At 32.8% G+C, this 26022-nt stretch overlaps 10 protein-coding genes and 1 pseudogene across 11 annotated transcripts, besides 4 other annotated features; 6 read left to right on the forward strand and 5 right to left on the reverse strand.

Annotated features, from left to right (window-relative positions):
* Positions 1-326: part of a mobile genetic element that runs on past the window's edge.
* Positions 327-593: 267 nt separating this feature from the next.
* Positions 594-1440, forward strand: TVAGG3_0686000 (annotated as a pseudogene). The gene has a single exon. A coding segment is annotated over exon 1 (847 nt).
* A 4-nt stretch (positions 1441-1444) lies between these two features.
* TVAGG3_0686010 (serine threonine-protein phosphatase family) lies at positions 1445-1687 on the reverse strand (the record flags this gene model as incomplete). Its single annotated transcript, XM_051242871.1, has 1 exon — positions 1445-1687. The coding sequence occupies one exon, from the start codon at positions 1685-1687 to the stop codon at positions 1445-1447; it is 243 nt and encodes an 80-aa protein (XP_051089458.1).
* An 18-nt stretch (positions 1688-1705) lies between these two features.
* On the reverse strand, positions 1706-2068 carry TVAGG3_0686020 (uncharacterized protein; the record flags this gene model as incomplete). Its single annotated transcript, XM_051242872.1, has 1 exon — positions 1706-2068. One exon carries the CDS (start codon positions 2066-2068, stop codon positions 1706-1708), a length of 363 nt encoding a protein of 120 aa, XP_051089459.1.
* A 501-nt stretch (positions 2069-2569) lies between these two features.
* On the reverse strand, positions 2570-3026 carry TVAGG3_0686030 (phage tail repeat-like family; the record flags this gene model as incomplete). The annotated part of the gene is made up of 1 exon (XM_051242873.1): positions 2570-3026. A coding segment is annotated over one exon (457 nt), but the record flags the coding sequence as incomplete, so codon positions are not given.
* A 583-nt stretch (positions 3027-3609) lies between these two features.
* On the forward strand, positions 3610-4098 carry TVAGG3_0686040 (RNA polymerase II transcription regulator recruiting protein; the record flags this gene model as incomplete). Its single annotated transcript, XM_001293120.1, has 1 exon — positions 3610-4098. The coding sequence occupies one exon, from the start codon at positions 3610-3612 to the stop codon at positions 4096-4098; it is 489 nt and encodes a 162-aa protein (XP_001293121.1).
* Positions 4099-4422: 324 nt separating this feature from the next.
* On the reverse strand, positions 4423-4851 carry TVAGG3_0686050 (uncharacterized protein; the record flags this gene model as incomplete). Its single annotated transcript, XM_001293119.1, has 1 exon — positions 4423-4851. One exon carries the CDS (start codon positions 4849-4851, stop codon positions 4423-4425), a length of 429 nt encoding a protein of 142 aa, XP_001293120.1.
* A 2172-nt stretch (positions 4852-7023) lies between these two features.
* TVAGG3_0686060 (uncharacterized protein) lies at positions 7024-7365 on the forward strand (the record flags this gene model as incomplete). Its single annotated transcript, XM_001305104.2, has 1 exon — positions 7024-7365. One exon carries the CDS (start codon positions 7024-7026, stop codon positions 7363-7365), a length of 342 nt encoding a protein of 113 aa, XP_001305105.2.
* A 3156-nt stretch (positions 7366-10521) lies between these two features.
* TVAGG3_0686070 (protein serine/threonine kinase protein) lies at positions 10522-11457 on the forward strand (the record flags this gene model as incomplete). Its single annotated transcript, XM_001298069.1, has 1 exon — positions 10522-11457. The coding sequence occupies one exon, from the start codon at positions 10522-10524 to the stop codon at positions 11455-11457; it is 936 nt and encodes a 311-aa protein (XP_001298070.1).
* A 3714-nt stretch (positions 11458-15171) lies between these two features.
* Positions 15172-20643: a mobile genetic element.
* TVAGG3_0686090 (uncharacterized protein) lies at positions 17726-17881 on the forward strand (the record flags this gene model as incomplete). The annotated part of the gene is made up of 1 exon (XM_051242874.1): positions 17726-17881. One exon carries the CDS (start codon positions 17726-17728, stop codon positions 17879-17881), a length of 156 nt encoding a protein of 51 aa, XP_051089461.1.
* A 210-nt stretch (positions 20644-20853) lies between the features above and the next one.
* Positions 20854-22626: a mobile genetic element.
* A 1414-nt stretch (positions 22627-24040) lies between these two features.
* TVAGG3_0686110 (uncharacterized protein) lies at positions 24041-24316 on the forward strand (the record flags this gene model as incomplete). Its single annotated transcript, XM_051242875.1, has 1 exon — positions 24041-24316. One exon carries the CDS (start codon positions 24041-24043, stop codon positions 24314-24316), a length of 276 nt encoding a protein of 91 aa, XP_051089462.1.
* Positions 24317-24581: 265 nt separating this feature from the next.
* On the reverse strand, positions 24582-25430 carry TVAGG3_0686120 (uncharacterized protein; the record flags this gene model as incomplete). The annotated part of the gene is made up of 1 exon (XM_051242876.1): positions 24582-25430. The coding sequence occupies one exon, from the start codon at positions 25428-25430 to the stop codon at positions 24582-24584; it is 849 nt and encodes a 282-aa protein (XP_051089463.1).
* A 138-nt stretch (positions 25431-25568) lies between these two features.
* Positions 25569-26022: part of a mobile genetic element that runs on past the window's edge.

Below are 26022 nucleotides of genomic sequence, written 5' to 3' on the forward strand. Positions count from 1 at the left end.
TGTCCAACGGCACTTTTACTGTTTAAGGTTTCTTGTAAGTTTGTAATATTTGCAATGGTATGTGTATGTCCAACGGCACTTTTACTGTTTAAGGTTTCTTGTAAGTCTGTTATTTCAGATATAGAATGTATATGAGTCCTTTTAGAATATTCGTTTTCAGCTCTTGTCACTTCACTTGACATTTTATTGTCAACATATGTTTTGTCTGCTAGTTCAGGATGAGTATGTTCTTTTGTTGCATAAGCATTGTTAGCTCTTTCTTCTTCTTTTGCTATTGCATCGTCTACATATTCTTTGTCAGCTTTGTTGTCAACATCTGCTTTCAAAAGAAGTTCATTTATAGGTTTCTCGTTTAAAGTTCCTTTTGTTGGATTTATACAGACAGTATGGTTCTTATTGTCTTGAAACAGAAACTCATCTGTCATTGGGTTTATTGTCAGTTTTAAGTTTCCTTCTTTCAATGACTCAGATATCTTAGAATAGTTTGAAAAGTTTGTTGTGTTCTTATTTAGAGCTTGCATAATGAGTTGTCGGTTGTGTTGTATTTCTCTCATAGACGCTGTTTCATTTGACATTTTTATTCTAGATAAAATATGCTTCCAATAGAAAAAGAAAATTCAAGAGTTGCTACAACTAAACCATTAGATGAACTTTTTACTAATGTCGGTCAAAAGTTTGAGACAGAGACCGTAAAGCATGAAGGCTATCGTTTTGACTACCCATTAAGATGGTTAAGAGACCCATCTGTCACAAAAGCTATTGGCTTTCGTAGAATGAAGTTCATTTCAGAAGCCATACATGGTTTCCCATTTACGGTCGGTTTTGAAGTTCGATACTATAACAAAGAAAAACGTATGTATGAGAAATTTGAACAGGGAAAACTTTTACAAGTTAGTTTGCTTGTAAACTTAGAAACAACTCTTCAAGCTTTTCAAGAAAAAATAAACAATATCTATATCGAATATGCAAACCAGTATAACATTGACGAGGGAGAATACCATCTCGATATTATTTATGACAGGAAAAATGCAACTGTTAAAATCAATAAAATAGAAGACCTTGGAGAAAACGTTTATATTTCTACAAAATATAACAACTTGGCATGGTATAGATTTATGAGGATGTTAAATCAGCCTGCAGCATATCCAGTACACCCAGACTTTTATGAAGTCGAAAACCCTAATGGAACATATGAAAATGTTTTCGACCAGCTGCTATTATTGTTCATGCTTCATTTTCTGGCGCCCAAACTCTTTCTTATGCTTGGCAAATGACTTTTACGAAAAACCTACAAAGTTATACGAACCACCAAGTGGAAGTATTTCAGACTTTCAAGTATGGTTTACTACAGATGGAAGAAAAAGAATAATTCCATTATACCATGCGTTTTACTTAGAACTTAGTTTCATATACAACTACTATCGAACGGTAAAAATATAATTTTTTAATACGGTTGAGGTGTTGGATTTGGTTGCCAACTAGACTGTGGTGCAGGTTCAGGCTGTTGTATAACAGGAGCTTGTTCTTCTGGTTCAGGGTCTTTAGGTATAATACCAACAAACTGACCTACTCTTTTACCAATATTTTTGACTCCGTTCCAAATTCCTCTTCCTACGGTTTTTATTCCATTCCATATACCTCTTCCAACTCTTCTGAAGAAGTTTCCAATACTACTGAAGAAACCCATTTTACTATATGTAAAAATCTAATGTCCACCTAGTCTCTTACGTTTCCTGTTGAGTTCCATAGCATTCTTTAACTGGAGCTCATACATTCTGTTTCTCCTCTGGTAGAAAACATATTCTGGGTCAACTCCTGTGTTCGCGTCATCTGCATAAAGTTGTTTATATCCCACTTCAGGGTTTGTATAAAACTCTTTCCATCTCATATTTGCATACCATGGTGGCAAACCTAACGCAGCGTCATTTGACATGGCAGTTTGCATTTGTACATCTGTTGGCACTTGACCATAGTTTGCCATTGCAGTTTGTATTCTAACTTCATTTGGAATATTCTCTGGGTTTGGTTGTCCAGGTTGCTGTGCATTCGCTAAGTTCTGTGCGTCCATTTAATATTAGATAAAAATATCTCTTACGAGTACATATACTGAACATTTGCAGGCATTGGTTCATCTTCATATTCTCTATATCTTTCTGCCACGTCAAAGAAATAAATGACACAATGGAAAAAACCTAAAACAAGTAGTCCTATTTCAAACCACATTTACTTACTAATAAAATTTCTTTGTTATGACACTTTCTCCGGTTTATAGGACCTCTCTCATATTCTATCTTGTCATATCTAAACTCATAGTCATGTATGTCCTCTAACCATCTCATAACGGTTTCCAAACCACTTTTATCGGATGTAAAGTAAAAGCATGGATGGTTATGTAAAACGTCTAAAGTTTCTAAAGAGTCTCTCAAAGTCCAGTCTACTTGGTATTGAAAATCCCATGTGTTATAGAACGGCGGGTCCACTATAAAGAAAACATTTTCCTTGTCTTTATATTTTTCATACAACTCTGTCCAATGACATCTCACAAACTCTATACCCTCAATATATTTTTCTATGTCCTCTTTGAAAACATTTGTATAGTTAAGATATAAAACTTTTGACATAAGTGTTTCAATGTCATGAACTCTTATAGAACCACTATATAATAGTCTAGCAGATATACTATCCCAGTCTATATATTCTGCTTTTTTCAAAACCTCTCTCACAATATTTTTGTTATCTAATGGTATACGTTCCATCTTACCTATAGGTATCTTTTCTTTTAACTCTTTCAATATATTGTTTGTGTCTGGTATATGTTTGAGACGGTCCATATAGTTGTCGAAGTCATTGCATATAATCTTTGAGTCTGGGAATATTGTATGGCACAAATGGGATATATAGAAACTTCCACCGAACAAATCTACAAATGTTAGACCATTCGGTAGTTTCTTAAGTTCTCTCAATATAATATCTTTACATTTACTCTTATTTCCAAAGAACGGTAACGGTGGTTTTGTAAAATTCATTTATATATAATAATAAAAATGTTTTTACCCGAAAAGTGACAGAAAAGTAACAAAACATGAAAACATATATAATTTGTGAAAAGCGACACATTATATAATGTTTTCGACCCAGAAGACTAACAATTTTCCGAATAAAAACTTCATTTATACTAAACATCTTCGGGAAGCCCTCCGAATAAAAACTTCATTTATACTAAACATCTTCAGGGCTAGAGGGCACGAAGTGCCTGGAAGCCCCACTACCTTTTTTTTTGTAAAATCATTCTTCGTAAAGATAATATCACTGATATATGATTTTAAATTTTTAGGCGATTATTCATTTTAAGAGAATGATTTTACATCATTCTGAAAATATACCGGCGTATTCAAATTTGCGAGCAAATATAAATTAATAATAAGATGAGATGATATGTAAGTATAAAATTTCTGGTGATAAGTGCGATGGCGAATTTTTGAATGGAAGCCTTTTAATACTATAAATATAAATATCTTTAACATTATCAGTTAATCTAATTAACATTATTCAGAATTACATGAATTTGAATGAATCTATTGAATAAAATTTAACAAAAGCGTATATTAAATGAATTCCACTGCTGAAGAATCTAGACATTCCAGAAGGCTCACCTTTACTCCAAAAGAAGATAAGAAACTGATGAAACTTGTTGCAAGTTGCGGTTCTTCAGTAAATTGGAAGACAATCTCAATTGAAATGGATGGAAGAACTCCAAGACAATGCAAAGAGAGATATAATAATTACTTGAGCCCAGAAATTAATAAGGCGCAGTGGACACCAATAGAAGATAAAGTTATTATGGATGAACATTTCAAGAGTGGAAATTCTTGGCAAAAAATTTCTGGAATGCTATCAGGTAGAACCGCTGGTTCAGTTCGTAACAGATACTATTATCTCATAAGAAGAATGGGAATTCCTGAAGCTAGTATAGCAGTTAAGAACATTGCAGACGAATTGAATAGAACTGATGATTTCAAAGAATCGGAATGCGAAGTAGGCTACAAAGGACCAAAATTTAATATTTTATCAGATTCAATATTTGCTGAAGCAAAGTAGAATAAAATTGTTTATATTTAAAAGGAATTTGTTGTCAATTCTTTAATTATTTCAACATTTATTGAATCTAACTCTTGGAAAAATTTGGATTTTAAACTAAAAAAAATGTCTATATCTAAAAGTGATGACAGAATGTTAATTGAAAAACTACATGCATTATTGGTAAGCTCAAACAATTTTGTATGATTATTTTTCGATTTTTTTCGAAAGAAGTATAAATATTCTAATGTATCAGAATAGTTTTGATAGATATTCGAATAAACAACAAAGATTTTAAATTTAAAAAGAGATAAAAAAACAAAATGAATTAAATTTTGAGTTAAATTAATCGTGATAATTCAATAATTGGAATATATCTGATGGGTCGATGTTAGGATTATAGTCTTTTGATTCAATTTTATCATTTTTAATAGAATTTTTTGATTTTGATGCTGGATTTATTTCTCCAATAAAAGGTTGAATGGTGTTCCAGTTCTCGGTGTACCAGCAAATTAGAGCAGTTTTATTCCTTCTTGCTAATCTATCGAGAAAGAGACCATGTTTCTTTGCCATGAGGTTTGCAAAGATTAATAATGTGTCAATTGTGACTTTGCCATTGAATTGACTTTCAAGAATTGCTTGAACAAGATCCATTTTAACACCATTATTTTGGATTCTCATGAGCATTTCATCATGATCCTTTAGGTTTTGCTGTGAAACCATTGTGAACTTCCTAAGTTTTCGTGTGGAGAGAACATCATAGATATATTGCATCTATCAAAAATAGATTCTCAATATATTTAAATTTTGAATGGTCTTTAGAAAATTTAAAACCGTTGTCAAGAAAAATAGATATTAGATAATATTGCTAAATAAAGAATTTTTGATTAGATTGATAAACTGAACAAATTAAATTGAATGATTATTCAAGAATAACTTTCACAAAAAATTATGAACTAAAAATTTAAGATATTCAGAATTTTGATATATCAATTTTGAGCAAACAACTAAGAGCATGCATACTAGATTCTATTTAAAATGATATTTGCAATATAAATAGCAAAAATATTAAGATTTGACATCAAAATGAACAAATTAGATTTTTGGATTCAAAATTCGATCACGGAAAATGATTCATCTATTTTTGGATTTTTGATAATATTCAAAAATTGAAAGTCAATATTTGCACCTAATCCTTTCAAAAAAAATATTGATATATATGAAAGAGTTTTAATAATTAAATAATATTTAATGAAAAAAAAATATTTCATAAACGAATTCATAAAACTTCTGAATTTGAAATGATCAATAAATAACTGAGATCTATGTGTTATAAGAGATTGTACATCATTTCTCAATATGTGAATTCTATGTTAATTCAAATTTTAAAACGCACCAAAATACTTATCCCAATCTTACATTTAATATGACCTGCATTTTATTTTCAATACTGCCATGTTTTTAAATTGAATAGTTAAATTCACAATTCTCAAATCTCTCAAAAACAAATATCGACCATTTAATTTCAATAGTTTATATTTACGATTTTGAAGTGATTATTCGAGAAATATAACACAATTGCTGCGCCTATTAATCTTGCATTTTTGATTTAATTTTTATTATGTTATTCTATTTCAATTACCTTTTATTTTATATCCACTATTTATTTAACCGTATATGGTCACACTCCCGATATGTTGGGCAATCATCATTATACAAGTTTTTAATTCATATTAACTTCCAAATGATCTTAAAAACTTCATTGAAATTAAAAAATTATTAAGAACATTCTTATGAGTCATACTTTGTCTTTTTGTTTTTGATTCATTTCACATGTTGTAAATGAAAATTTCGGTTATTCTTATCACTGCAAAAAATTAAATTGCCTTTCTGACAAATCACATTAATTTAAATTTAAATGAATACACTCTAATTCTTGAATGTTATCTGCTCACACCTCAAAACCAGAGTGGAGGTACTTCTATAAATTCAAATATAATTTAACCTAACATTTATGAATAAAAATTCTTTATTTATATAATTACTCTAATGTTGGTCAAGTATCACTATATAAATCACTAATTTTTGGAAATCAGTTTCTCAAAGAATATCATTAATATTTTATACAATTTTTTAATATTATTCTTTAGCAAAAGTTTATAACATATAAGATGAGCAGCAAAATATAATAAAAAAACGATTTTTAAATAATCGCAATTTTAAAATAAATTTTTTCTTGGTAGTTAATGCAAATAATTTTAAGAATCATCAGATCAAATCTATATATATGAGTTTTTATATTAATAATTATTATGGGCAGATGGCACTTTTCGATAATTGAAATTTTAACAATAGAGTTTTTTTATGAACTCTTTAGTTCAGCAAATAATTGAATTAATTCAGCTGTAGCAGGATGCCTACGAGGGCCAATCCTTCGTAGATAAGCAGAATTTTCAGGAATATACATGAACAAATGATCGTGATCATTGTATTAAAAATGATAAATTATTGATTATACTCTCATATTAATATTAAATCATTAAATAAAAAATTTTCATAGATATTTGATAAAATTGATCGAATTTATGAAAAAAATGTTCGAAATCAGCTTTGTTAACTTCTATTCTAATCGTTTTCATACAATAAGTTTTTATTAAATTCGTGTAAACTTCAGAATAATTTATTTTGATAATAATTGATTTAACGGAATTCAAAATTTCGTAATAAATTCTTGTTTAATAAATTAATATATCATTTTAACTGAAAATAAATATGATATGAAAAACAATTCAATGGCCATTTCAAAAATTTGATTTGGCCGATTTTAAATGCAAATGAATTTTGCATTCTGATCATTCAACAGCTCCTGCTTGAAAATGCAAAGCAATAAAAATTGATTTATTATCAATTTTTATATTTACCGTTTCATTTCATTTCACTTTAACAATGGTTTCGATGAAGGCTGTCGATTATATTAAAACCGAATCACTGGTTCGAAAGATTGTCGCCATATGTGCATTTCTATTCATTGGTGTTGGAAGCTTGGGATTCTTAATTTACTACTGCATATGGACCGATAAATGGGATGAATTCCCACGTGAATTTAGAAACGACAGTTTCAAGAAGATATTTGGTGTATTAGGAACTGCCCTTGCCCTTGCCATTGCTACTGTTGCCTGCTACGGAGTTTGGATTATTCTCTTCAATTTGATATTCTTACTCTATTCCAAGGACTCATTTTCTATGGTGCTCTTGGTGTTTCCATTGCATTACTTGTATTTGGCTTAACACTTGCGATCATGGTCAAATCTAAGCCGAAGAATGATCTCTCAACATGTCAAAAGGCTGGTTTTGTATATATTCACGATTGGTGCCAAAATACATTCCCACAAAGTCTTTCATTCTTCATTATCCTTCTCATTGGAGATGTTTTAGCTGTTGCTCTTAAATTCTTCTTATAAACCTTATTATTTAATGAAAATTTTATCAATATTCTGTCTATTTTGTTATTAAACAAATAAATGACTCAATGTCATAATTGTTTGTTGGATCTTGCAGCTCCAAAAAAATATTGAAATTAGATTTTATGAAATTAGATAGAAATGTATGTGCCGTTGTAGTTTGTGTTATATCGCCGAAAATCCAGTACTCTATGAGGATTCTGATTTTGAAATTGTGGGCTCTAAAATTTCTTTTTCAAAGGATAGAATGTTGTTTTCATTCAATGAAAATATATTCACTATCCACATCAGTCTATATGGGAACAAATTGCTATAAATAATTTCCTCTTAAGCTCGATGGATAGCAAGATAGAGATGATGAATATCTCCTAAAAATTGAAACCGCTATCTAAATTGATAAGAAATTTAAGTGGAACCTTTAAGGGATCATTGCACGACCAAACAAGACCTATCGTCTTATAAAAATCTTCATCGAGTTGATGTTTTACTAAGGCTAAAAATTCAATAAACTCGAAAAAAAAATAAGTTAGGGTCATTTGAATCCCTACAAGAAAAGTAATTCAATGAATGATCATATATAGTTGCGTCGTTTCCAGTGGAAACGTAAAAGCGGAGGAAAATCTGACACTAAAATTTTTCTCTCCTTGGTCTCCTTTTTTCGATTTTCTACGATATCTGTTTGAAATAAATAGCTACTTATGCGACATAATATGCAGAGAAATATGTGTACAATATGAATGCATAGCAAAATCTATGACATATTAAGTTTTTCTTCAAGATTTCGAAATCTTAAGGTCTGAAAAAATCTCGGATTTCGACGCCGCTTATGATACATATGAAATCAATACTACTAATACGTAAATGTAGTATGCTGCGTTTGATCTAAAGCACTTCTAATGTTAGAGAAACACTGACTTTTGTTCACCTTTTTTCAGAATCAGTATATAAATAATAGAGTATTGACATCAATACTATAGCAGAATTTATACATTCATATATATTACTCATATAGTGCACTATATGATTGTACACGTTTTAAATTCACTTATTGAATATTGGTCGAATCGTCCTCAAGTAAAAGTCATCGTCTTAATTTGTCAAAAAATTCAGAAGTAGGTTTCTTGATTCAAGTTTCAAAGATTCTAATGCAACATACAATGCATATATGCGATATAATATATGTTTATATAGTATTGATGTCAATACTCTATTATTTATATACTGATTCTGAAAAAAGGTGAACAAAAGTCAGTGTTTCTCTAACATTAGAAGTGCTTTAGATCAAACGCAGCATACTACATTTACGTATTAGTAGTATTGATTTCATATGTATCATAAGCGGCGTCGAAATCCGAGATTTTTTCAGACCTTAAGATTTCGAAATCTTGAAGAAAAACTTAATATGTCATAGATTTTGCTATGCATTCATATTGTACACATATTTCTCTGCATATTATGTCGCATAAGTAGCTATTTATTTCAAACAGATATCGTAGAAAATCGAAAAAAAGAGACCAAGGAGAGAAAAATTTTAGTGTCAGATTTTCCTCCGCTTTTACGTTTCCACTGGAAACGACGCAACTATATGAGGATGCAAAGAATTAAAGTATATATATATCAGCTGGAAAGTGATTTATAATTTCTATAATGTCATTGATTCCATTAAAAAAATGTTTTGTAATGAGTGATTTTTTTTTTGGATATATGAAATGATATTTTCACCCTTGCTCAAATCATATACTTGAAATCAAAGAGTTTTCAAATTATATGTATACACTGAGATGAGTGTCCTTTGTAAATTAAAATCTGCATCATGAAAAATTCAAATGATTAAACTGAATAAATGTAATCAATTTCAGCTCGAAATGCATAATGTTAAATGATATATATTTTAGGGCAATCTGTACCAAATTGGAATTCCAAATTAAATTATCATTGTCTGAGGAAAAATGCAAAAATTCAGAGGCAATGCAATATTATAATGTTACCCATATATTTTGGAGTAAAAAATATTAAGGTTAAAACGTGCGGAGCAATGATTTGAGAAAAGCGATTATTTTTCCCTCAATGTGCCACGATTGCACACATCAAGATTATTGATATTTTTTAAATGAATGGGATGTACTTCTTATGGTTACTTAAAAAAGTTTATCAGTAAGCAAAAAACAAGATCAGTATCTGACAAATAGTATATCTCAATTTGAGGTAAAAATAATCGTTTTTTGTTGTTTTTAGCTTCTAAAATAAAAACATAAATTGTATTCTGGTGGCATAGATTCATCTATTTAATTAATCCCACACATTTTGAAATCCAATTGTTTAAATTCGAGAAGAGAATTATAATCCTTGGTCTTAACAATGTTAGAAAGCTAATAAATATTGCATTACTCATATTATTTTTGAATGAAAAGTGTTTTAAATTCTTGCATTTCTTGGCTTTTATTTGCCAAGAAATGGTTCTCAGAATTAATTCCGTTTTTAATTAAAATTTCTCTTATTGTTATTAGCTTGTAAACAAGATGTCAATGCTATTTTTCATATACCGGGGAAAATTTCAAACCCATGAAGATTTTTTTTATCTACCATTTAATTAGTATTAAGTAAACTCTTTAAAAATGAATGTTCAGAGTTATTCAAATTTGCATCTCAAATCATTATTTTTTGAATACTCGGAATAGAAGCACGGTTTATTTCAAAAAAAATGAATATTGAAATGGAGCATATTTCAAAAAAATTGAAAGTACTATACAAATTATTTTACAACATGATATTGTATTTGATAATCTGGTTTAGTAATTCTAATACAGTATTATTATATAGCAAACTCGATACAAACAAACTGGGTGTTATCAGAAATTATGAAAAGTTATCCTCCATGGATAATAAAGATGATATTAATGCTTATCATATAGTTACTAATAATGTTTTTATTATCCGATTGTCAGTGATATTCTTTTTCAATAATATCGTGGTCTTTCACTTTATGGTTATGGGACAGCCTTATAAAATCAAGAGCTATTCAATACTTGAAACTATTGGAAAAGGTACATATGCAAAAGTTGTCCGAGCGTTTAACGAAAAAACATCCTCTTACGTGGCAATCAAGATTATCAATCGTCAAGAAGTTCAAAAAATGAACATGATGAGATATCTAGAATCTGAAATTAGACTTTTACAAATCCTTTCGCATTCTTCTCTCCCAAAAATTCATGAAATAATCTACACAGAAAAAGAAATCTTTATTGTTATGGAATATTTCCCGAATGGAAATATGGCCGAGATTCCAGATAGTAGAATATACTTTACTTACAAAGAAAGGTTTGAAATTGTTCTTAAAATTGCAGAGTGTTTAAATTATCTCCATGAAAGATCAATATCCCATCGCGACATTAAACCAGAAAATATAGTATTTGATGTTGCAAATAATCCAATATTAATTGACTTTGGACTCTCAATTGAAAATCACGAATCTGAGACAAGTACTTTTTGCGGTTCTCCAACGTACATGGCTCCAGAAATTATCACAAATAAGCATTACGATAGCAAAAAAGCAGATATTTGGGCATTTGCGGTTACAGTCCACTTCTTTATGTCAAATGAGTTGCCATTTGATTATAGTAGTGAAGCAAAGTTCTTGAATGATATTAGAAAAGGTAAATTAGTCATAAATAATAAGTGTTCTGGAGATTTGAAAAATTTATTAGATAGATGCTTCAATCTTAACCCAGAGCAAAGACCAACTATAAAGCAAATTGTTGAAAGTCTCGAATCAATGCGTGTTGATAGAATTAATTCTCATCTCCCACAATTGAACGAAATAACGAGCAGAAAACTCAATAGATCAAAGATTGATAAAAATGCCATGTTCTTTGTGAATAATCATAATAGATATAGGCTCAGAAAGATTCAGAGCATGTGAATGTAATGTTTGTTGTTTGATTGCCGATACTATAAAATGTTGTTTTCTATTTAACTAAATTTATTTAACTTATCATCGTTTTTGGATATGTAAATCATATACCAATTATATAAGCATGGAATTTCCAAACAATTCACATAGAAATACAATTCTGATCATAAAATAAATGATTTTGATAGAAAGTCGTGGTTAAAAAGAATAATAGTTTGAATTCAAGTTTCATTTGTGAAGGAAGTGTATTTAATTGCCAAACAATTTCACTTGAAAAGTTTATTTTTGTGAAATCATGAAATTATATAATAGAAGAAAACTTAGATATTGATGTAAAAATATTTTTCAATAGGAATATATCAATAATTAAAAGGAATACTGTTTAAGATATGGAGTAGGTGCCAAAAGTGCTTACTCTTAAACAACCGTCGGATTTCCGGGTGAAATCGTGACACACTTTCGTCTTTCGTAGGCGGTGGTGGTTGTTACAAAAGGTAACTTCGAATGTAGCGTGAAATCTGCAAAAAAAATTCTGAAATTTGAATGGATAACACAAAAATTGAATAGTTTACGTCAATAAAAAAGAGAAAAATGAAGCCAATGTGTCTCGAACCTAAGACTTAGAGCAGCAATCCAACTGTTTATCCCATTACACTACATGCATCTCTCACCTCAGTGAATGAGATCAACTATATGATAACTTTTTCCCCATTAGATTCTTGTGGAAAAGTGACAAATAGCAACTTTGACCCTCTCTCTTTAAGATATGTAATAATTTTTAAACACCTTAAATTATTTAATTAAATGAGAAATGATAGATGAAATTGTTGCATGCTAAGTTCGGTCAAAATGTAAACCTCTCAATTTTATCGTCGGGGGAAGTAACTCAATTCCTTCAAAATTATTCTTTAAATATTGAATTTAAAGTTATTTAATTTGGATTATAAATAAATAGGCTAATACAATATTTAAAAAAAAAAAAAAAGGTAGTGGGGCTTCCAGGGCTGCGCCCCTCTAGCCCCTGAAGATGTTTAGTATAAATGAAGTTCTTATATACGGGTCTTCCAGGAGCTTTTCACAAATTATATATGTTTTCATGTTTTGTTACTTTTCTGTCACTTTTCAGGAAAAAACATTTTTATTATTATATATAAATGAATTTTACAAAACCACCGTTACCGTTCTTTGGAAATAAGAGTAAATGTAAAGATATTATATTGAGAGAACTTAAGAAACTACCGAATGGTCTAACATTTGTAGATTTGTTCGGTGGAAGTTTCTATATATCCCATTTGTGCCATACAATATTCCCAGACTCAAAGATTATATGCAATGACTTCGACAACTATATGGACCGTCTCAAACATATACCAGACACAAACAATATATTGAAAGCGTTAAAAGAAAAGATACCTATAGGTAAGATGGAACGTATACCATTAGATAAGAAAAATATTGTGAGAGAGGTTTTGAAAAAAGCAGAATATATAGACTGGGATAGTATATCTGCTAGACTATTATATAGTGGTTCTATAAAGAGTTCATGACATTGAAACACTTATGTCAAAAGTTTTATATCTTAACTATACAAATGTTTTCAAAGAGGACATAGAAAAATATATTGAGGGTATAGAGTTTGTGAGATGTCATTGGACAGAGTTGTATGAAAAATATAAAGACAAGGAAAATGTTTTCTTTATAGTGGACCCACCGTTCTATAACACATGGGATTTTCAATACCAAGTAGACTGGACTTTGAGAGACTCTTTAGAAACTTTAGACGTTTTACATAACCATCCATGCTTTTACTTTACATCCGATAAAAGTGGTTTGGAAACCGTTATGAGATGGTTAGAGGACATACATGACTATGAGTTTAGATATGACAAGATAGAATATGAGAGAGGTCCTATAAACTGGAGAAGTGTCACAATAAAGAAATTTTATTGGTAAGTAAATGTGGTTTGAAATAGGACTACTTGTTTTAGGTTTTTTCCATTGTGTCATTTATTTATTTGACGTGGCAGAAAGATATAGAGAATATGAAGATGAACCAATGCCTGCAAATGTTCAGCATATGTACTCGTAAGAGATATTTTTATCTAATATTAAATGGACGCACAGAACTTAGCGAATGCACAGCAACCTGGACAACCAAACCCAGAGAATATTCCAAATGAAGTTAGAATACAAACTGCAATGGCAAACTATGGTCAAGTGCCAACAGATGTACAAATGCAAACTGCCATGTCAAATGACGCTGCGTTAGGCTTACCACCATGGTATGCAAATATGAGATGGAAAGAGTTTTATACAAACCCTGAAGTGGGATATAAACAACTCTATGCAGATGACGCGAACACAGGAGTTGACCCAGAGTATTTTTCTACCAGAGGAGAAATAGAATGTATGAGCTCCAGTTAAAAAATGCTATGGAACTCAACAGGAAACGTAAGAGACTAGGTGGACATTAGATTTTTACATATAGTAAAATGGGTTTCTTTGAAGAATAGGAAACTTCTTTCGAAATGTTGGAAGAGGTATATGGAATGGAATAAAAACCGTAGGAAGAGGAATTTGGAACGGAGTCAAAAATATTGGCAAAAGAGTAGGTCAGTTCGTTGGTATTATACCTAAAGACCCTGAACCAGAAGAACAAGCTCCTGTTATACAACAGCCTGAACCTGCACCACAAGTCAAGTTGGCACCAAATCAACACCTCAACCGTATTAAAAAATTATATTTACCGTTCGATAGTAGTTGTATATGAAACTAAGTTCTAAGTAAAAACGCATGGTATAATGGAATTATTCTTTTTTCTTCCATCTGTAGTAAACCATACTTGAAAGTCTGAAATACTTCCACTTGGTGGTTCGTATAACTTTGTAGGTTTTTCGTAAAAGTCATTTGCCAAGCATAAGAAAGAGTTTTGGGCGCCCAGAAAATGAAGCATGAACAATAATAGCAGCTGGGTCGAAAACATCTTTAAATAAATAGGTCATCTCTTGCATATCGACTGTAAATATTTGCTAAAGGAAGTTCGACTTTCTGATTTAACATTCTTTGCAAATAATACCATGACATTGCAGTGAATTCTGTATATATTTGTTCGTCTTTCTTTGGATTGTCTTCGTAGATTTGAAATACACTTGTGAATTTTGTTTGTCATATACAATTCTCACATAAAAGTGTGCTCTCGGTATTTGCATATTCATCAGCATATTTTGCATAACATGAATTTATTTTATCTTCTATATTTTTTAACGCAGTCTGTAGAGAAGATGAAAGGTCAACTTGTATTAGCTCAATTTCTTCCCACATTTTTCGTTTCCCTTCAGATATATAATCTATATGAAACCTTACAATAAATGGAAAACTTTTATCTTCTACAGACACAAACTTCATTCTACGAAAGCCAATAGCTTTTGTGACAGATGGGTCTCTTAGCCATCTTAATGGGTAGTCAAAACGATAGCCTTCATGCTTTACGGTCTCTGTCTCAAACTTTTGACCGACATTCGTAAAAAGTTCATCTAATGGTTTAGTTGTAGCAACTCTTGAATTTTCTTTTTCTATTGGAAGCATATTTTATCTAGAATAAAAATGTCAAATGAAACAGCGTCTATGAGAGAAATACAACACAACCGACAACTCATTATGCAAGCTCTAAATAAGAACACAACAAACTTTTCAAACTATTCTAAGATATCTGAGTCATTGAAAGAAGGAAACTTAAAACTGACGATAAACCCAATGACAGACGAGTTTCTGTTTCAAGACAACAAGAACCATACTGTTTGTATAAATCCAACAAAAAGAACTTTAAACGAGAAACCTATAGATGAACTTCTTTTGAAAGCAGATATTGACAACAAAGCTGACAAAGAGTATGTCATTGAAAAAGTTCAAGAAGAACATGACAGAGCAGATGCAACATATGCAACAAAAGAGGATGTTGAAAAGAAAGCTGACAAAGAGTATGTTGACGATGAGTTAGCATATCTGGCTAGTGGGTTAGTGAAGAAGGCAGATAAGGAATATGTGGATGAAAAAGACAATGAAATTATAAAAAGGGTTGAATGGTACCATGAACGGACATCGAAGATTTTAGAAGGTAAAGCCAATACAGGGTGGGTTTCAGGATGTTTAGACCTTAAAGCCGACAAAGAAACTGTAGATATGTTGACACAAACGGTTTCAAGTCATACCAGAGGTTTAATGGAAGATGGACAACAGTTGAAAGAGCTTGAGAAAGGTGTTACAGAGTTAAGGAATACAAAAGCAGACTCGACATGGATAGCTGGATATGTAGATGCAACAAAAGAACGTATTTTAGCATGGACAGAAGGAACATACCCACAAAAATATCATAGACATAGCATCTCTGACGTAAATGAACTTGAAGAAAAGTTATATAAAAAAGCAGACAAAACAGAGCTTCAAAACATTAAAGACAGAAATACTTTCAAACATTATATCCTATAGGCTCTATTTATACGTCAATGAACTCTACCAGACCAGAAGTAGTACTTGGTTTTGAACTTGGACTCAAATAGTCGACAGGTTTTTGTATTGTGCAAACTCTTCAAAGGAAACAGGTGGAAGTAAAACGATTCAGGTGAAAATCTACCTGCACATAGTCACTACATAGATTTAAGTACATCTCAAGCAGGTTTGGCATAAGCATAGATATTGGGATTGGGCAGCAATGATAAAAGGTAAAGGATATGATGTTAAAGACAACGTTAAGTTTGCTATAGATTGTTACTGGAGTAACACTGAGGGAGGAGGAAACATACACATCGCGTTTCAGGATATACGCAAACAACGGGACAAAGTAAAGACTACATGCACCTTACATGACAGTTTACGCATGGTATAGAATTGCTTAGTCGTCATTTTCAACTTCTTTAGCATATTCGTCAGGAGTTGTCTTATATTGTTAGGAACTGTCTTTGAAAGTATACCACCTTGAACCTTAACAAGTTTGAAACGAGGTCTGACAATAGTCGTTTTATCTTTGCTTGCAGTCTGTACATTTTGCCATGTTTGCCTAAAACTTCATAATATTCTCTTGTATACTTTCTTCTATTTTTACGAACACGAATGCGAGTACCTGTCGAGTTCCCATTGTTGTCATAGTCAATAGTATTTTCATATGGTCGCGTTTAGGTATTTCTATTTTTACTTTGTCACCTTTCTTAAGTTTGAAGCCTGGCATTCTTTCTTGTTTGTCTCTTTTGACTAAACTATTAAATATATAGTCTTTCTCTAAGGGGGTTGTTTTTCATTCTTCGGGGGAGTGGTTTCCCAAACCTTTTTGTTTACGGCTATTGTAAATATTTAAAACTTGTCTCATCTTTGCCATGGAGAAGTGTCTATATATTGTCGTCATATGACATTTCATCTACCTCACCACCTTGTGGTTGATTTAAGTCTCTTAAGATTTTTATACAACTGTCAATGACACCAAGAGCAGAATGGTTTTGGTCGCAATGAAATATTTGGTTTACATTTTTTGAACGCAGATAGTTTTTAATATCGTCTGATTTGAAAGAACTTTCACAGTCAGATGTCAGTTTTGTTGGATGGTATTTGTCAACGAATATTGTCAAAGCTGCTAAGATATCTAAAATATTTTTTGGACTGTAATGGTATGGCTTCACAGTATCTTGTGTTTTGACCGACAAATATTAGCCAGTATGGTGGTCCATCTTCTCTATACCTCGGAATGTTTTCCAAGATATCCATAAACCAAGCATTTGGTGTTGAACTAAAGATTTTTTATCATGAGTGCTTTCTTTGTTGCCTTAGAAACATAGGGGTCCTTGTTTGGATTCGTCATTTTTACCCTATAAGAAATGGTTTATTTGGCGCATTAGCAGGAGTTGCATCCAGATTTTTGCCCGCAGTGGGAACAATAGCCAGAGGTGTATTTGGAGTTGGAAGGAAGATTTTGAGTACATTAGGTATACTTAAAGAGAAAGCACAACCTATTATACAAACTGTACAGAAAGGTTGGGATGTAGCACGAGATGCAGCAATCTTATTCCAAATCCTGAAACAAGAGGAAAAGTTCAAGGATGGATGGACAATGTAGGAAGACAAGCAGGAAACTATTATAACAAAGCAAATGACTACTATAACCAAGCAGGACACTATATGGACCAAGGTGAAAGATTCTTTAACAGAGGATATAACCATGCACAACAATGGTAAACAATAACCAACCTCAACCGCCTCAACGTGGGAATGTAAAGTTTTTTACTGAGATGAAATGAACAATACAGCATTGAGACAAATGGGTTCAAGATGGATTTGTCGGCTTCCAGCAGTTACACAACCACGTGTTTGTCAAGTTCTTCCTATACCTCAGGAAGTTTTAGACCGACTTAAAAAACCTAAACAACCAGTTGAAAACAAAACAAACTAAAATTTTTACTGAGATGAATGACCGAAGAAGTTGAAACGGTAGATTTGACACCACAAACAAAAAGTTCAGAACCATTTCAAAACTTCAAAGAACTTACAGATGAAGAGAAAAATTCAATAATAGAAAGTGCCAGGTCTGGAAATACAAACCCTAACTACAAAAGTCACTTTTCATAGAAATGGAACGGCAAGTATCTCAAAAAAAAACAGACTCTCACAATAAAATATTGAAGTCTGAAGGAGCTTGAGACAACAGATGGAAAAGTTTACTTCACTGACCAACAGTTCATTATAGAACATCTCATTGACTTAGAGTCGAAATATTCTAAATTTACAACAAACACAAAAAGTTGAAAGGAAAACAAAAACAAATGGCATATGATATTTATGAAGATGTTGACGACACAACTGTCCTGCAGGTGAGGTAAAGTCAGAGGAACCGAAAAAGTGACGAAAAACCGATAAAGAAGAGAGAAAACCAAAACTGAAGATAAACCAAAACCAAAGTTTAGTTTCCAAACTAAACCAAGTCAACCTTCATTAGCTGGTATGGGTTGGCGCAAAGACTTCTGGTATCAGGCGGTTATGTAAAGTAAAGAAAAAACATTTTTTTATTTTTATAAAAATGCCCCGTTAGAATGATAGAAGGTCTGCTAGAATAAAAGCAGAGTTAGAAAGATATGGTTGGAGAGTTTCAAAGAAGTTTAAATATAGGAAGGGAAGACATAAAAGTCTATGACAAATTGTCTGGTCTTCGCTACGAAATGGATTTGGAACAGCAGCGTGCAAATTATCCAAACAGACTAGAGAGGTTAGAAGAAGAACGTCTTATGAGACATGCCTTTCGATGTTAGTGATACCTCAAGTTGAAGGGACACGACGGCTTTGCCAGATTCTACTGGAAACATGACGAACAATTGCATCCTTTGGAAGGAAAAAAGGAAAAGGTGAAGACGCACATGCTCCATGGAAAGAACAAGATATGCATATGAAAAGTATCGTGAAGTTAGAAGTCAAATTAACTCTGGTCGAACTTTACAGTAAACTTTGACGAAGGAAAGAACAAAGAAGGCTTCATGGGAGTACTTGCTGCCATACAAGACGGAAATAAGAAAGGATACAATCTCAGATTGACCATAACAGATTTGGACGGTCATATATACTATGCGCATGGCAATGTCACAACAGCTGCAATGCTTCTTGACGCTTTCAAGACTACAAAGAGAGAACAAATGGTTGACTCCGACTCAGAACATTTTGAATGCAATTGAAGGAATTGCAAGTGTCAAGTTCGAATGGTACCAAACCTAACCCTCAAGCAGTCAGACAACATGCTGGATACTTCCGTTCATAAATAAGTCTGACATTGACTTGACAAGGTATGGAATTTACAATTCAATTGAAACAATTGTCAATGAACCTTGTATTCTTACATGTCTCAGGAACTCTGGTCTTGTTTCAGAAGAGAAGATGAAGTATCTTGAGTCATGTGTGAAGACAAGGTACATTCTCAGAGGTCAATTGGCAAAAATTGCACCGTTGGCAAATGTCAATATCCGAGTCAACATACCTACAGCTAAAGGTTCTTCACATGACGACTATGTTGTTGACAAAGACTTACCATGGTTTGAAGATTGCAATTGTCCACACCACTTCATGTTGAACGAAAGTCTTACAAACCCATTGTTCGGAAAGGCAGTGCAACATTGTCAGAGCTGTAAACATTCTTTTCGAGAAAGGTTTGTTGGAACCAATTCAGATGACAAGCTGACAGAAACTTTTGTACCAAAGACGAAACAAACTTTTCATTGTTAGCAAGACCAAAAGTTGTTCCAGACAAAGTTCTAGTACAAAAGAAGTACACAATTCCAAAAGGAGTTGGATTGTTCGGATACCAACCTGAACCAGAAAACTTCCAATGAGGTTGCAAGAACTTCAAGATGCTATAAACAAACTTCCATTGACATCCAATTGACGTCAAATTGTATTGGAGAGCTTCTGAGTTAGGTCAGAAGGTTTTATATGAAACAGGTTGCTTCGACGATGTTTTATTGAGATAACAGGAGAAGTTTCTCAGAAGATAAGAGACTCACTTGAATTTCCACAAACTGGACCAATTGGTTGCGACAAGTTCGATCAGATGAAAAGATATACTATGTCGACCTTAACGCTGCATACATGAGGTTTGTCCAATATATCCGACTGGAATTCCAAACGAAGATGGTGAGTTCCCGGGAAGGAACTATACAGTTGAAAAGTCATACAACAACTGTATGATATTAGGAAAGCTTCAAACCCCAAACTTGCAATGACACTCAAATTGCTTATAATTCGACATGGGGATATTCCATTAAGAAACCTCAAGAGATGAAGAGTAAACATTATGAGAAGGTCGACAACTTTGTTGAAAGGTTTTCTCCTTTTGTTTTGAAGTACGAATTCACTCAAGGTCAAAGTGGCTTAGTAACCACATTAAAACCTATTGTCGAACATTGGTCCTATCCTCAGTTCGCAAAGGCAGTCCTTGACAACTACAACAAATTCTTCTCCGAAGTCAAATCAAAGTGAAGGTTTACTATGAGAACATTGACGCACTCATGACGAACGAAGAAGGCTATAACAAACTCATTGAAATGGAATGGTCGGTGAAAAGATGGGTCAATTCAAATTGGACAAAATTTTCACCGAAGTTCATGTCCTCTCCAAGCGTAATACTGGGCATACTTGAAGACGGCACAGAAATAAAACATTGCATAAGTAAAAATTTTTATTCGAATTTGAATCGGACAGGTCGAGTTACACCATTCTTGGTCTCAAACTCATATATAACCTGTTTGTTTGTATTTTCGTCGACTATGACACGAGACACGAACATTGACCAAACGGACAAAAAGTGTCATTTCAGATGGTCCCGCAGCCAATCGCATTCGAGCACCTTCGAAGAAGCCTTACGTTCCAAGGGAGAGGGCTAGAAGGTTTAATGGAAGATTGGACAACAGTTGAAAGAGCTTGAGAAAGGTGTTACAGAAGTTAAGGAATACAAAAGCAAGACTCGACATGGATAGCTGGATATGTAGTGCAACAAAAGAACGTATTTTTAGCATGGACAGAAGGAACATACCCACAAAATATCATAGACATAGCATCTCTGACGTAAATGAACTTGAAGAAAAGTTATATAAAAAAAGCAGACAAAAACAGAGCTTCAAAACATTAAAGACAGAAATACTTTCAACATTATATCCTATAGGCTCTATTTATACGTCAATGAACTCTACAGACCAAGAAGTAGTCTTGGTTTTGGAACTTGGGACTCAAATAGTCGAAGGTTTTTGTATTGTGCAAACTCTTCAAAGGAAACAGGTGGAAAGTAAAACGATTTCAGGTGAAAATCTACCTGCACATAGTCACTACATAGATTTAAGTACAATCTCAAGCAGGTTGGCATAAGCATAGATATTGGGATGGCAGCATGATAAAAAGGTAAAGGAATGATGTTAAAGACAACGTTAAGTTTGCTATAGATTGTTAACTGGAGTAACACTGAGGAGAGGAAACCATACACATCGCGTTTTCAGGATATACGCAAACAACGGGACAAAGTAAAGACTACATGCCACCTTACATGACAGTTTACGCATGGTATAGAATTGCTTAGTCGTCATTTTCAACTTCTTTAGCATATTCGTCAGGAGTTGTCTTATATTTGTTAGGAACTGTCTTTGAAAGTATACCACCTTGAACCTTTAACAAGTTTGAAACGAGGTCTGACAATAGTCGTTTATCTTCTGCTTGCAGTCTGTACATTTTGCCATGTTTGCCTAAAACTTCATAATATTTCTTTGTATACTTTCTTCTATTTTACGAACACGAATGCGAGTACCTGTCGAGTTCCCATTGTTGTCATAGTCAATAGTATTTTCATATGGGTCGCGTTTAGGTATTCTATTTTTACTTTGTCACCTTTCTTAAGTTTGAAGCCTGGCATTCTTTCTTGTTTGTCTCTTTTTGACTAAACTATTAAATATATAGTCTTTCTCTAAGTCGGGGTTGTTTTTCATTTCTTCGGGGGAGTGGTTTCCCAAACCTTTTTGTTTACGGCTATTGTAAATATTTAAAACTTGTCTCATCTTTGCCATGGAGAAGTGTCTATATTTGTCGTCATATGATTTTCATCTACCTCACCACCTTGTGGTTGATTTAGTCTCTTAAGATTTTTATACAACTGTCAATGACACCAAGAGCAGAATGGTTTTTGGTCGACAATGAAATATTGGTTTACATTTTTTGAACGCAGATAGTTTTTAATATCGTCTGATTTGAAAACTTTCAACAGTCAGATGTCAGTTTTGTTGGATGGTATTTGTCAACGAATATTGTCAAAGCTGCTAAGATATCTAAAATATTTTTGGACTGTAATGGTATGGCTTCACAGTATCTTGTGTTTGACCGAAAATATTAGCCAGTATGGTGGCCATCTTCTCTATACCTCGGATGTTTTCCAAGATATCCATAAACCAAGCATTTGGTGTTGAACTAAAGATTTTTTTATCATGAGTGCTTTCTTTGTTGCTTTAGAAACATAGGGGTCCTTGTTTGGATTCGTCATTTTTTACCCTATAAGAAATGGGTTTATTTGGCGCATTAGCAGGAGTTGCATCCAGATTTTTGCCCGCAGTGGGAACAATAGCCAGAGGTGTATTTGGAGTTGGAAGGAAGATTTTGAGTACATTAGGTATACTTAAAGAGAAAGCACAACCCATTATAACAAACTGTACAGAAAGGTTGGGATGTAGCACGAGATGCAGCAATTCTTATTCCAAATCCTGAAACAAGAGGAAAAGTCAAGGATGGATGGACAATGTAGGAAGACAAGCAGGAAACTATTATAACAAAGCAATGACTACTATAACCAAGCAGGACACTATATGGACCAAGGTGAAAGATTCTTTAACAGAGGATATAACCATGCACAACAATGGGTAAACAATAACCAACCTCAACCGCCTCAACGTGGGGAATGTAAAGTTTTTTACTGAGATGAAATGAACAATACAGCATTGAGACAAATGGGTTCAAGATGGATTGTCGGCTTCCAGCAGTTACACAACCACGTGTTTGTCAAGTTCTTCCTATACCTCAGGAAGTTTTAGACCGACTTAAAAAACCTAAACAACCAGTTGAAAACAAAACAAACTAAAATTTTTACTGAGATGAAATGACCGAAGAAGTTGAAACGGTAGATTTGACACCACAAAAGTTCAGAACCATTGTCAAAACACTGTCAAAGAACTTACAGATGAAAGAGAAAATTCAATAATAGAAGTGCCAGGTCTGGAAATACAAACCCTAACTACAAAGTCACTTTTCATAGAAATGGAACGGCAAGTATCTCAAAAAGAAACAGACTCTCACAAATAAAATATTGAAGTCTGAAGGAGCTTTCGAGAACAACAGATGGAAAAGTTTACTTCACTGACCAACAGTTCATTATAGAACATCTCATTGACTTAGAGTCGAAATATTCTAAACTTTACAACAAACACAAAAAGTTGAAAGGAAAACAAAAACAAATGGCATATGATATTTATGAAGATGTTGACGACACAACTGTCCTGCAGGTGAGGTAAAGTCAGAGGAACCGAAAAAGTGACAAAAAACCGATAGAAGAAGAAAACGAGAAAACCAAAAAACTAATACCAAGTAGACTGGACTTTGAGAGACTCTTTAGAAACTTTAGACGTTTTACATAACCATCCATGCTTTTACTTTACATCCGATAAAAGTGGTTTGGAAACCGTTATGAGATGGTTAGAGGACATACATGACTATGAGTTTAGATATGACAAGATAGAATATGAGAGAGGTCCTATAAACTGGAGAAAGTGTCACAATAAAGAAATTTTATTGGTAAGTAAATGTGGTTTGAAATAGGACTACTTGTTTTAGGTTTTTTCCATTGTGTCATTTATTTATTTGACGTGGCAGAAAGATATAGAGAATATGAAGATGAACCAATGCCTGCAAATGTTCAGCATATGTACTCGTAAGAGATATTTTTATCTAATATTAAATGGACGCACAGAACTTAGCGAATGCACAGCAACCTGGACAACCAAACCCAGAGAATATTCCAAATGAAGTTAGAATACAAACTGCAATGGCAAACTATGGTCAAGTGCCAACAGATGTACAAATGCAAACTGCCATGTCAAATGACGCTGCGTTAGGCTTACCACCATGGTATGCAAATATGAGATGGAAAGAGTTTTATACAAACCCTGAAGTGGGATATAAACAACTCTATGCAGATGACGCGAACACAGGAGTTGACCCAGAGTATGTTTTCTACCAGAGGAGAAATAGAATGTATGAGCTCCAGTTAAAAAATGCTATGGAACTCAACAGGAAACGTAAGAGACTAGGTGGACATTAGATTTTTACATATAGTAAAATGGGTTTCTTTGGAAGAATAGGAAACTTTTTTCGAAATGTTGGAAGAGGTATATGGAATGGAATAAAAACCGTAGGAAGAGGAATTTGGAACGGAGTCAAAAATATTGGCAAAAGAGTAGGTCAGTTCGTTGGTATTATACCTAAAGACCCTGAACCAGAAGAACAAGCTCCTGTTATACAACAGCCTGAACCTGCACCACAGTCAAGTTGGCAACCAAATCCAACACCTCAACCGTATTAAAAAATTATATTTTTACCGTTCGATAGTAGTTGTATATGAAACTAAGTTCTAAGTAAAACGCATGGTATAATGGAATTATTCTTTTTCTTCCATCTGTAGTAAACCATACTTGAAAGTCTGAAATACTTCCACTTGGTGGTTCGTATAACTTTGTAGGTTTTTCGTAAAAGTCATTTGCCAAGCATAAGAAAGAGTTTTGGGCGCCAGAAAATGAAGCATGAACAATAATAGCAGCTGGGTCGAAAACATCTTTAAATAAATATGGTTCATCTCTTGCATATCGACTGTAAATATTTGCTAAAGGAAGTTCGACTTTCTGATTTAACATTCTTTGCAAATAATACCATGACATTGCAGTGAATTCTGTATATATTTGTTCGTCTTTCTTTGGATTGTCTTCGTAGATTTGAAATGACACTTGTGAATTTTGTTTGTCATATACAATTCTCACATAAAGTGTGCTCTCGGTATTTGCATATTCATCAGCATATTTTGCATAACATGAATTTATTTTATCTTCTATATTTTTTAACGCAGTCTGTAGAGAAGATGAAAGGTCAACTTGTATTAGCTCAATTTCTTCCCACATTTTTCGTTTCCCTTCAGATATATAATCTATATGAAACCTTACAATAAATGGAAAACTTTTATCTTCTACAGACACAAACTTCATTCTACGAAAGCCAATAGCTTTTGTGACAGATGGGTCTCTTAGCCATCTTAATGGGTAGTCAAAACGATAGCCTTCATGCTTTACGGTCTCTGTCTCAAACTTTTGACCGACATTCGTAAAAAGTTCATCTAATGGTTTAGTTGTAGCAACTCTTGAATTTTCTTTTTCTATTGGAAGCATATTTTATCTAGAATAAAAATGTCAAATGAAACAGCGTCTATGAGAGAAATACAACACAACCGACAACTCATTATGCAAGCTCTAAATAAGAACACAACAAACTTTTCAAACTATTCTAAGATATCTGAGTCATTGAAAGAAGGAAACTTAAAACTGACGATAAACCCAATGACAGACGAGTTTCTGTTTCAAGACAACAAGAACCATACTGTTTGTATAAATCCAACAAAAAGAACTTTAAACGAGAAACCTATAGATGAACTTCTTTTGAAAGCAGATATTGACAACAAAGCTGACAAAGAGTATGTCATTGAAAAAGTTCAAGAAAACATGACAGAGCAGATGCAACATATGCAACAAAAGAGGATGTTGAAAAGAAAGCTGACAAAGAGTATGTTGACGATGAGTTAGCATATCTGGCTAGTGGGTTAGTGAAGAAGGCAGATAAGGAATATGTGGATGAAAAAGACAATGAAATTATAAAAAGGGTTGAATGGTACCATGAACGGACATCGAAGATTTTAGAAGGTAAAGCCAATACAGGGTGGGTTTCAGGATGTTTAGACCTTAAAGCCGACAAAGAAACTGTAGA

The sequence above is a fragment of the Trichomonas vaginalis genome, chromosome III (assembly GCF_026262505.1).
Source record: "Trichomonas vaginalis G3 chromosome III, whole genome shotgun sequence".
Lineage (NCBI taxonomy): Eukaryota > Parabasalia > Trichomonadida > Trichomonadidae > Trichomonas > Trichomonas vaginalis.